Source organism: Olea europaea, chromosome 17 (assembly GCF_002742605.1).
Source record: "Olea europaea var. sylvestris chromosome 17, O_europaea_v1, whole genome shotgun sequence".
In the NCBI taxonomy this organism is placed as follows: domain Eukaryota; kingdom Viridiplantae; phylum Streptophyta; class Magnoliopsida; order Lamiales; family Oleaceae; genus Olea; species Olea europaea.
Genome location: NC_036253.1, coordinates 24,564,404 through 24,577,214, shown reverse-complemented (window position 1 = coordinate 24,577,214; position 12,811 = coordinate 24,564,404). Strand labels below are relative to the sequence as shown.

The following is a 12,811-nucleotide window of genomic DNA, read 5'->3' as shown; positions in this document are numbered from 1 at the left end:
ATTAGCTCCTCTTCGGGCCCAGGGCAACTAGAGGTGAATCAATGTTCAGACCGACCAATCAAATTGAACTAAACCAAACTCAGTTCAATTTCAATCTCAATAATTGGATCGAGTCCATTTGCGCAAAATAACCGAATCTGAAATCATTCCCACGGATAATTTCAATGAAGCTTACAATCTGAATAGAATACCATATTCTAGTTTGAGCATGCCATTTTCGGAACATGACTTGGTGAAGTATACGAACGGTTGCTGCAAAACGAAATCTCAGATTCTTAAGGCACTTTCCTTTCCTTCTAAATTCACGCAATTCAAAACTGACAAATTCCGAGTTCTTTCAAAAATCCACATACAATTTCAAAATCTAATTATTACAGTTACATTTTCTTAATTTTCCGAAAAGTTTTCAAGAAAACAGGTCGAATTCACACGCGCATCCACCCTTGAAAGCAGTAACACTGACCCATGTGAGGTACCAAAGAGGAGATCAATTGGGCCATTTCCTGGCATGGATTTCCTTAGTCCCAGTTTTCATTAGTCTTGGTGGGTTCGTTTCTCATTTCATTTTTCGCCGCGAGCTTCAAGGCATGTTCTTTGCGTTGGGTCTGTTGATTTCGCAATTCATCAATGAAATTATCAAGACATCGGTCCAGCAGGCCAGGCCCGAAACCTGTGCGCTTCTTGAAATGTGCGATTCTCACGGCTGGCCCTCCAGCCACTCTCAGTACATGTTCTTTTTTGCCGTTTATTTCACGCTTTTGACATATTATAAGATTGGGATTTTAGCCAGGAAGCAATTGTGGGTTGTGGGACTTCTTGTGTGGCCTTTGGCGATCTTTACTATGTATTCGAGGGTGTATTTGGGGTATCACACGGTGGCTCAGGTCATTGCGGGAGCTGCACTTGGGGCGGTGCTTGGTGGAGGCTGGTTTTGGGTGGTGAATTATTTGCTCCGGGGCTACTTTCCGACCATAGAAGAGAGTGCTTTTGGGAGGTTTTTCTATGTTAAGGATACCTCTCACATCCCCAACGTGTTGAAGTTCGAGTACGAAAATGCTAGGGCCGCGAGAAAACATGTTTCTTACAAGCGCTCCAGTTGAGAAATCATTAATTCGGTATGTTAGAATTTCTTATTTCGCAATTGAGATGCTACTAATTGAATTGTTTTTACTTTGAACCTTAGAATTAGATACAATGTCATTGTTGTGCTATCTATTTTTAGTATGTGCTACAATGAATTATTTTGAAAATTTCGGTGCATTTCTGAATATTTGTGGAGTCGTCGTATGTGAGCAATTTATTATAGGGAGGAAGTTTTGTTGCCTGTGATAAGATAGTTTTAAGTGACTTGAATTGCCCAACCATTGTGATTCCGTTGACAAGTTTGAAGCTACCAGCACATTAACTGTGTGTATAATGCATATTTGATATATAGTATTAGACAATTTAAGCTTCTTTTTTGTTCCTCATTTTGTCCAGTGATATCTAATATTGCTATCCTGCCAAACAAAAAACGAAGCACAATGCTTATTTTTCTTTTACAAAGTAACAATCTTGCATCAAGGGAACAAGTGCTGGGAATTAAATGCTTAATGTTTTTCGTGACTGCAAAATATCTAAAAATTACTGCAAGACTTGCTGCATAAGTAGCCATTTGTGACTTAATTGATATGAAGATCGCTCTTTGGCAATTATGACATAATTTGTTTTAGAAGTTATTATGGGATTATGTTTAGATAAATAACTGAAGATGACCTTGCTTTGGGTGTACTCTTTCTGGTCACGCCTTATGTATATGATAGTCTTTTCCATTAAGTAGTCAGGGATGTTCATGTTTCATGTAGCATTCGACTTAGGAGGTTGGAACATTGTTGAACAGTTAAGTGAAACTTGGTTGGGAATCTGTCCTGAATTGTTATTGTTGACCCCTAAAAGTTGAATCTATCAAATTCCTTGCTACCTCCTTGTTTAATATCCTTCCTAGGCCTTCTTCGGGTAACCTGAGCTCTAGAAGAGCAGCTTTCTGGGGATGATTGCTGCCAAGTAAAGACCTAGGAGATGAAAAACAAGAATTTGTTAGGGTTTCTAATATTGCTTGCTTTCTTTAGGATTTTCTGGCCATTTTCTAGATATCCCAAGCCTATGGGCTTTTTAATATCTTTGTTTTCCCTGTACACGTTGATTCTAGATGGTTCCATTTGAAACTTGTGGCTTTTGCCCATTAGTTAGGTTGTTATTTTCATTAGATTCTTCATATTGTCTTTCTTGAATATTTATTAACAGTTTGCCACTTGGCAATCTCCCCATATCTTTGACTGACACATTTTTTGGAATTTAATTAATCTCAAATTTAATTGGCTCGACCTTATGTTGCTGGGTTCAGCCCTTCGCCTACTGGTCGGCCTGCGAAGTGAATTTCTTGTTTTTGAGGTACTCTTGTAATGACACATTTGGATTTGTTGGAATTTTACCCTTTTGGAGTGATGGAGTAGTACTTTTGAACCTGAAGACCAACAAAGTTAGAAATCTTGGTGCAAGATTTTAGGAAAATCCCCTGAAAATATTTTTAACACTTTCAGTAATTTTTTTTGGGTGAACTCACAATAGCTAAAATGCTTTCTGTCGAGCCGTGTCCCCTTATGGTTCTTGCTATTGAAATTCCCTCTTGCTACTTTAGTAAACACAATGGCTTATCTTTCATTATTATTTTGAGGGCTAGACTCTCCACGGTAGCATGTAAAGGCACTTTCTTGAATCCTGTTTTATGAACTCATTAAAGTTGATGCTCCTGTCAACTGAACAAAGGTTTAAAGATAAGAGTTTCCTATAGTGCAGTTAGGTGGCTGAGAGAATGAGAGCTTAAGTGGAAAATACTGAAGAAACTATATAAAGGGTTAAAGTATTGGATTCTCAATAGTATGCTCGGGTTTAAACAAAACTATTTTTAACCTTTTCTAAATGAAATAGTGGTTAATATTTACTAAAAGGTCTTATTTAGGGGGTGGAGACTAAAAAATGCACCCTTTAATGGTGATACCTACATCAGAGAAAAAAGAGGACTCTCTATTCTAGAAGTTCCTCACATAGTTTAGATGCCGTCATCTAATTTGATGAGGAACAGAATGTCAAGTATACTCTTTTTTGAAAAGGTTTCCAGAATCGAAGTCTATCTACATAGATTTTTTTCCTGAAATTTTTACCATCTTCTTTTCAAGTTTTTGCACGCGGTGATCTGTGGGTAGTGTGTTTCAGTACCTACATTGGGAAAAAGAGTACGCAGACCCATGTTATGGATGATCGAACACATATAGCGTGAATAGGTCGCTAGAAACGAAAACCAACCTATATATTAAATATTGGATTCAACGTTCCATTTTGCAACAATTATCCAATAGTGTAAAATTGCATCAAGTTACATTTCCAACAATACATCCTAACTAGCCATTGACATGTTAAAACCATACTCACTAAATTCCCCCCCCCCTAAACTTAAGGAAGACAAAAGAAGAAAGATGAAAATGAGGCCTATTTTCACTACAGAGCATTGGACTATATAGATCCTTCCACATTGATGGCATCCCAATAATACTAAAGCTTACTTTACTTTTCTTTCCTTGCTTTTCTTCTTTTACATATACAATGTCAACTATCCGTCCGCCCTTTAACTCCTTTATACTTGTGTATTGTTCCGCTAACACCTCTGTGTCATTGCACTTCTTTATGCATTTTTCTTTTCTTCTTCTCCACTTGCTTAAACCATGGGCATTTTTGGGTTGCTGCCATTGTTAGATAATTTTGTCATGAAAAACAATGTAAAAGGTTTTCTAGTGAGTTTGGTAGAATATGATTTTGGCTTTTACGATTTCCTAGACGTGAATTTATTGAACTTAAATAGCGAATCATGGGTTACACTTTGATTCTTGACATCAAATGATTCAGACTGTTGATTTAAGTTGTTTGTGGGATGAATAGAATGGAACCATAGGATTTGAAAATTGTGAAAGTTTGAGAGAGAATATATTTCCAAATTGCTTAACTGGTGAGACAGAAAATTGCTGCAGCGACGCTCAGAGAAATCAATTATAATGGATGGTTGACTTTAGTTTCCTAATATAGTCAGTATATTTCAAAGCAAAAGTGAATATGTTCCTGCACCTATAACACTATAATATAATATTAATCAATAATAGAAAATGTGTAAGTGGCTCCAGTTCGAGCTTATATGGGAAGTGTTTACAAATGGTTTAAATTATAAATAGATAGACATGAATGGTGGACAGTATTTGTGGGCCAATCGAACTGTGTTGATAAAAATTGGTTTGGGTATTTATTAACAGTTTATAATCATGAGCGAAACATATACTTTAGTTGAGATGTGGACAATGTTTGGAGTCATGTTAACCAAAGTTGACAGCTTGATCTTCAATGAAGATGTATAGAAGGATTTATGAATTGAACACCCTTTACTGTTTCTTTCTAAAATGGACAGCACAGAAGAGACTTTTGTTTGAACATCAGTTTAAGGCCCCCTTCTAGATTACTTAGAGGGTTGTTTGAGATTTTGCATCAATACTTTCACATTTTGATAAATTGATAATTATTAATACATTGAAAGTGTTTGGTATTGTTCTATAAGCACAGAGATTAACTATTTTAAGCACTTATATAGGCAACTTAAAAACTAGTTGTAGTACTCCAACTTATCTTTAAACTGCTTATGAGTACTTCAAAATTGTCTCTTCTAGTAATTTACTTGTGAATTTGCTGAAACACTGGGTAATTCATAAATATATTTTTGAAAGGCTTGTCCTCTGCATGGTAAATTTATGCAAATATCTAATCTGGGTTTTTATTGTTGCTCATCCAGAGCTAATCTGGATTTTTATTGCTGCTTTTCAAGAGGACAGAAAAATAAAAGAATGAAACTGTATCTCGCCGGCCCGGCTTCTCTATTTCAAGTATTTCAGCGCAGTTGCCTAGTTTCAGAAGGGTGGAGAGAGGTCCCGAATGGCTTACATAATTAGATTTCTATATGTCATGTTCTTCAGGTACTAAGTTTGAATATTTAAATGATTCTGCATTGATGACCTGCTCAATCATTTGGTACTTGGATTAAAGACAAAACTATATGTCCAAATCCGTAGTTCAAAGTTTAAAATACATTGTTATGTGATCTATTGCATTAACATAACAAGAGACATTTATTCACTAGTGTTGATTATGAAGTAAGAAGTGTATTTGGATATCATGATCTTGATTTTTGGACGTAAATTTCTTTTCAGTAACATGAGGCAAGATTGTGAAGTTTCGTAAAAATTCTGGGCCCCTTTTTTTTTTTTTTTTTGGTCACATTTTATTTCAGTTAAGTGAATCGGCCCAAATCTTTCAGCTTGACAAATGCTATGCTAGCAGCCTCTCGCCATGTGTTACGTCATTTATGTGTGTTTATATTGTGCATATTTAAGGAAAATTTGCCGCAGGGAACCTTTAAAATATTGCTGATTACACTTAAACCTTTAAATCGTAGTAGATAGTTCCAGACTTTCAAAATTGTGCCGCAGAAGGACCTCTGGACGGGTTTCATCCAAAAATCAGTTAGTTGATTTAAAGTTAAGCGTGTGAGCATAATTTGATCAATTTATTTATTTAAATAGTCTTTTAACCTTTAATTGATTAAAACAATGGAAATTTACATTGGAGGTTCCAAACCTTTTGAAAATATATTGTGCAGTTTTAAACCTTTAATAAATGTGCGAACATTATTGATTAACTTAAATCTAATCCATGGTGACCATTATTGATTAACTTAAAGAATTAAGGGATTAAATATATGAATAATATTATTCTTTTCCCTGCACATCAAATCAATTACATAATCCCATACCCGTAACTGTATTACCAACTTCCGTCCCCTAAATCTTGACCCAATCTAACCACAATCCCAAACAGCACACATAGCACAAACTAATTATCCAAACATATTCTCTCTCTCCTTTGTTCTCTTTTACATTCTCGAGTCTCATTCTTGTTCGATTGTGTCAACTGTATTCTAGATCAACTTGCTTGAGTGAAAGTTTCTGTTTGGTCGGAGAGGCGTAAGGCTTTAAGTTAGCCTAGCTTCTAGCTTAAGAAAGAGGTGCAGAAGCCAAAGCAAGCTATTGGAAAGGTGGAGTGATGTTTTATTAAGAAAGATAGAGGGGGTGAAGAGATTCCGCAACTTTTACTATGAAAGGAGCCTGCTCGCCCACTTCCATTGTTTGGTGTCTCACCCTCTTGACTTAATATGTCAAGAAGACTACATTGGAGAGTGGATTGCCGTTTCCTTTATAAGCAAGACAAGATAGATAGATCTTCAAATAGCTATAATAAGAGATTAAAGTAGTAACATCCATCCTTTAGGAGGAAAGACTTCGCTTAATTTTTTTTGAATCACAGCCTAATTTTTTCCACTAACTAATTAGCTTACAATCACTATATAAACTTAATTAATGTTAAAAATCAATTTCAATGGATAATGTGAAAATGATGCACCGTAACAAACCGTTGATCATCAGTAGTGAATATCATATTATGTGTGAGCCTCCCTCCATGTGAGAGGAATGTAAAGAATTGTGTACATTGAAACTGTACACTTAGCATGACCCTTTTATTTTTTTAGGAAGATTTTGAATTGAATTATTAGCATCGAGAGCTACCTGTCGCCCACCTTGTTAGTCAAGCTCCTTTTTGAGTGCCACAAAGAATTTCTGAAACCAAAGTTGACTTTTTTGTTCCTTGTTGGAAGAGGATGATATGAATCCGTATAATAACTAGATAAAATTACTGAATTGCACGTGACTACCAGATCACTGGACCAAAATTCCAAGGTCAAATTTGTAAAATGGTTTGCATATCAAATCTTAGGCCCTGGTGATTGCTTGTGCAAATGAAAAGATAAAAACAGAAGTGGAGCCATGGCAGGTTATTGGATTCTGGCTTTTCACATCTTATGAAGGGGAAGAGCCCACTCTTGGTCCGTCTTTTGAAAATAAATATATATATGCCCGTTTGGTACCTATTTTTGTAAGAATGAAAATGAAAAATATAGTCTTTAAGAGATGCACATAAGAGATAAAAAGTCAAATATGATGACTTGATGTGATGGATAACGATCATATTTTTCATTTTTGTGGTCAAAGAATGGGAATCAAACAGGGTCATAAATGTTACTTTTCACATTAAACTCACTTGTTAGTTCTCTGAGAGTAGTAGTTTAGAAATCTGTAATTTAACAACAGGGGGTGTTGGTCAGTTTGTGGTTGGACATTAAGGCATGTTTAATATATCCGAGTGGATCATGAATTCTCTTTTCTTCATCATGTCTAGTTTCATTCCTTGAATGTGCTTATAGGTGGATATGCACATTTCTTGGGAGAAAAACTTTATAATTGATAATTTGGACAATTTGTTTCATTTTGTATAGTTTGACATATCAAACATGTTCTTCATTATGTTAGTCTTATCACTCAAATGCGATTAGACTAAGGTGAATGTGCACATTTCTTAGCATTCTCGGACAAAGAAATTTGGATACTCGTCAATTTATATTTGGACAATTTAACAAGTTGATTGCTTAATTGTCTTTTTTTTTTTTTTTTTAATCCAACACATCAAATATGTATCTTCATCCTGTTTAGGTCTTTGGACTTATGTCGTGAAGAAAAATTAGATACCCAAAAAATAGCATATTAGAAAATGACAGAGGTATCTTTGAGAAAGGAAGTTGCCATTTCATTCGCTCGAATCGAGAAAAATCAAAAGAAATTGATGGATTTGATTAATAGACAAAATAAGTAATAGTTAGTGTTTGTGGTTTGTATTTGACAGTTTCCTCAACTTTGACGCTAAGTTTGACGTTACCTTTGTTTTCAAAAAAAGAATTTTACTAAGTGTACATAAAAAATGTACATAAAGAATGACGTAATTTGACGTGGAAGGAAAAAATTGATTGAAAAAGTTGATTGTGTTTTAAACATACAAATAATAAAATGCCACGTAACATTATGGACACTCCTGTGAATATTTTTATGTACTTGTAGCAATACTCAAAAAAAATTGTTGACCGAAGAAATATATATATATATTTTTTCTAAATCAAACCGGTGTACACTTTGACATGAACCACCGTGATTAGAATTTACTGTGAACTTAACTTACATGGAGAGGTGTGAGGGTTGGGATATCCAAGATCCATTAAGCACTAAAGCCAAGCACAACCATCCAATCTTGAAATAAAAAGTCTATGGGGCCCCTCGGGGCACAGCTCAACTGGTGGATCAATCAACATTGACTTGCTTCCAGCGGCAGGGTGAAGAGTTCGATTCCTGGTGGGAAGCTACGGCCAAATATTTGGTATGGAGCAATTACTGTGGAGGAGGGTCTCTTGTGCGCAAAAGTGTACAGTCAATGGGAGGAACTTGTGATCCAGTTGAGGCATATCTCGCGATTTACCCCCTCCAAAGTTCTAGGGGCATGAGTCTTGAAGGTCCAGGATTTAGTTTGATGTAAGCTAGGATACTTGAATATAAAAAAAAAAAATAAAAAGTCTATGGGTCTCTCTTTCATCCACCCGTGCAAAATTAAAATATATATAATAAAAAGTCATTTACAATACCTCAAAAAGATAAATTAATAAATAAATAAAACACACACCCTACACTAACCCCACCCCCACCCCCAACCCCAAAACGAAGATAGAATGTGCAAGACAGAAAAACACCAAGAAATAGAAAAGGGAGGCCAACAGGTATTTCTTGGTTGCAGATACAGCGCGGTGTGTATGTATATAAAGAGAGAGAAAGAGGGAGGAGAAAGAGAGAGAAAATGAAAGGTTTATCAAAGCCAATATCAAGTCCAAGCAGGGCAGAGAAATTTCCGCCGCCATTGATGAGATTCTTGAGGAGCAATGCGGGAAGCAGAAGCAGAGGCAGAGGCAGGTCACGTTTGAGTCCAATGTTTCGCATGCGTAACAAAAAGGATGCTGCGCCAGTTGTTGAACCATCCTCTCCAAAAGTTACTTGCTTTGGTCAAGTCCAAGTGAGGACTTCTTCCTCCAAAACAAACTCCTCACGACCCCCCATAAATGGTTCCTCCGCCGCTGTATACCGTCCCTGCCGGTGGTTTAGGAAAACTCTGTTTTTCCATAAAATAATTTCATCGAAGTTTCAAAGACCAAGGCCTTCTTGCGGAGGGGGTTTGTGTTTTGGCTCAGGGTTTTGCAGGAAAGCTAACGCAACAGAGAATTCTTTCAGGGTTGATTCGAACCAAGGAACCCGAAGGAACGAAACCCATAAAATTGACAGGAATTTTGGCAAGGTTGAAGCTCGAATTCAAGAAAATATAGAGAATATTCTTGATTCTTCACCACCAAGAAATGCTTTACTATTAACTAGGTGCCGTTCTGCACCTTATAGATCTTCATCATTAGCAGGCCAGTTCTGGGGTTCTCCATTAGCCTCAACAGAAACTAAGCATGACACAGAAATTGAAGCAAAACCAGAGCATGAATTTCCAGAATTACAGAAGCCCAGCTGTGAAAATGTGAGGCCGGATTCAAGAAGAAATCAAGAATCTGAAAATTCAGTGAATAATGTTCCAGGTTCAAACGAAAATGCCGGAGGTGCAGTGCATCCTTTACTACTAACGAGGTGTAAATCAGAACCGGCAAGAACAGGAGAAATGCTTAATCCGGATATTAATTTCTTTCTGGAGGCGAAGAAGGTTAGGTATAGTTATCCCTGTTCATAACATAATTCAATAGAAATTGAGATCTTCAATTAGCAGAACGTGTCGAGTCTGTTTCTGTTTTCTGAAGTTATATAAACAAACATTGTGCGATACTGAGATTAATCTTTTTGCTTGTCTTCCCTGAATTGAAAATTGGAAGTTTCTAATTCTACATCTGGCTTTATATAGGATAATCTTTATGGCAAATTGCAATTTTTCTGTTGATATTGTTTCGAACCATCGAAAGAATAGCTCTAATTGAATATTGAAAAAGTATTGGAGTAAGACTGTCGGCCTATTTGAAAAATTGTTTTCGAGATTAAGGAGTTACTATTACATATTTAATAATCTTTTTGAATTGAAAAGAGCATTTAGCAGGAGGTTGGTCTAAGATTGCTTTATCGGGAAGTTTTCTTTTACAAGAAATAGGAGCAAAAGTAAAATTCCTGCCAAACGGATCCTTGAATTTACCATATAACTTCTATGAAAATAAAAAATAACGAGGAACGTGCAAAATACAAATTATTGCTCTAGAGCAAACTCACATCTTCCATTGTTAAAGCAGTTCGAATTCTTTGCATGATAAAAATTAATACACGCAATATTTTATATCATACGTGGAAGAAAAAAAAAATACAATTTATTAGTGTCTTGTCTAGTCGCGTCTATATCATTAGGACTTGCCTTTTTTTGTTATTAATCCACTAATTACTACTTTATGAGTGGGAAACTAACCACTCATTAATTCTATTTAATTCTCTTTTTCAATCTACATATCTAATCAACAAAATTCTTTTTCTATTGGCGAATCATAAAATTGACGCCTCCCCCCCCCCCCGAAAAAAGAAAAAAAAAAAAAAAAAAAAAAAAGATTAGTAATTTATTTATTTATTTCTTTTGGAACGATGATAAGTAAGCATATAGCGTCAATTTAGATGGAATTTTAGTTCGTATCTTTTAGATAATTAATCGATTAATGATAGTTGAATACCATCTAGACTAGTGCTTAGTATTGGTGCTATTACTTGAATAAGTTAGGAGTTGACGAAGAATAAGCTAGTAGTTGGATATGAGAGAGCTAGGAAGTTAATAAAGTTTAAAGTTTTTCTATTGTGGTTTTTAATTACTTATAGATAAGTAAAAATTAATAAAAATGATGTAAAGGCACGTGAGTCACAGAGGGCACATTATACAAGCTTTACTATAGACCATAAGTATACACGAGATTCAATAAGAACATTAAAATTGAACATTCTTGGATTGGGATAATTTACGAAGGGCGTCCCAATGAAAAATCTTTATAATTCAATTTTAAATAGTTAAACAAGTTAACAAAAATGATGAAAATATAGGGCATGTTTAATAGTGATTATGAGAATCATTTTATTGACCGTTATAGAGAAAAATGAATCATACCCGTGAGTGAAGAAGTAAAAAATGACAACTAACTTTATTGAATAAAGGTAAAAAAATTGATTTTTTAGGGTGAAAAATTAGAATCAAATGGGGGCATGGTATAAATGATCTCAGCATCGTACACGATCCATAGAGTGCAACAAAGAAGCAAAGCGCGACCTCAATCCTAGGCGTCGACCCCCTTAGCTCAAATTGTGGCACAACTTGGACAGAAGCAAGCATAACTTTTATATAAAAATTGAAATTATGATCGTAAAATGCATCGTACTCTTGACTCGATAAGCTTTCTAATTATGTTATATTCTTTGTGGAGATCATTCTATCAAACTTGACACTATTTTTTCCACATGTTCTGGGCATTAGTCCTCAGTGTGACGCCCACTACCATCTTTGGTATTTTATCCCCATTCGACCCTTAACTGATCTCGAAAAATATGGTCATGATTAACTTATGAACAATTGATATAGCCATAGGCTAATATAGATATGAAAAGTGGGTAACAGAGTCATAAATGCTAAGGTAGGGAACAATAGTAGTAACAATTCAACTATAATGCAAAATAATAGCAGTAACTTATGAACAGTTGATATAGGCATAGGCTAATATAGATATGAAATGTGGGGAACAAAGTCATAAATGCTAAGGTAGGGAAGAATAGTAGTAACAATTCAACTATAATGCAAAATAATTGCACTAACTTATGAAAAATTGATATAGGCAGAGGCTAGTATAGTTATGAAATGTGGGGAACAAAGTCATAAATGCTAAGGTAGGTAAGAATAGTAGTAACAATTCAACTATAATGCAAAATAATAGCAGTAACGCTTATCTAATCGCTAGCAGCTAGGGAAACCGTGCTTAAGAAATTTATCTGGCAAATCCATGTTCCTATCAAGAAATCGAAAAATTTTCACCCACAAAGCATGCTTTGGCTAGCTCCTTAATCCGACTGCAGGTGAATATTCCCTTGAAGGTAACTAGCCCTAAACCTCTCACCAAACTGCCAAGTAAGGGAGTTGGAGAAACAAAACAAAAGTAACGCGCCAATGTCCAGTCTTAGCGGTTCCAAAATGAGCTGAAAGGCCAAGATGAGCTCGGAATTATGGCCTACTGAGCAGGTCACGGGCCAAAATGGGCAAGTTGCAAGATAAGTCACAGAGAAATGTAGCAGGATGGAGTTGGCCCACCCGTCAAAAACCCTATGGCCATAAGCAGACCATTCTGTGCCTCTCTACAACCAGTTTGACCTAATTGACACTGGTAGCTGCTGTCAAGCAATCGCTAAAATCTGAACACCATTACAATAGTATTATTAAATGCTACGACAATTGGTCAGATGATGATTTTACGAACAGCTCCTACCATGGCATCATACTAATTTCAAAATGCAAAAATATCTATATCAAGTCTACTTAACAAAGCCACATAAGAATATAGTAGCAAAGTCAAACAACATAGCTCGGACACAATATTCAAGAGCATATAACAAAACAAACAGCATTCTTTCTTTCGGTCTGCTAGCAAAACAACAGGATTTTAAATTGTGAAGTGAAGCTGTATCAAACATGATGAGAGAACAAGTCCTAAAACATTGTCTAAAATTTTTCACGTACAAAATTTCTAACACTG

General features: G+C 35.6%; 2 protein-coding genes across 2 annotated transcripts; both read left to right on the top strand.

Moving 5' to 3' along the window:
- Nucleotides 1–374: 374 nt before the first annotated feature.
- LOC111365491 (lipid phosphate phosphatase gamma) lies at nt 375–5,248 on the top strand (the record flags this gene model as incomplete). Its single annotated transcript, XM_022986046.1, has 2 exons — nt 375–1,115; nt 4,868–5,248. A coding segment is annotated over one exon (726 nt), but the record flags the coding sequence as incomplete, so codon positions are not given.
- Nucleotides 5,249–8,693: 3,445 nt separating this feature from the next.
- Nucleotides 8,694–9,937, top strand: LOC111365490. Its single transcript, XM_022986045.1, has one exon. The coding sequence runs from the start codon at nt 8,863–8,865 to the stop codon at nt 9,784–9,786; it is 924 nt and encodes a 307-aa protein (XP_022841813.1). The 5' UTR covers nt 8,694–8,862; the 3' UTR covers nt 9,787–9,937.
- The last annotated feature ends 2,874 nt before the right edge of the window (nt 9,938–12,811 follow it).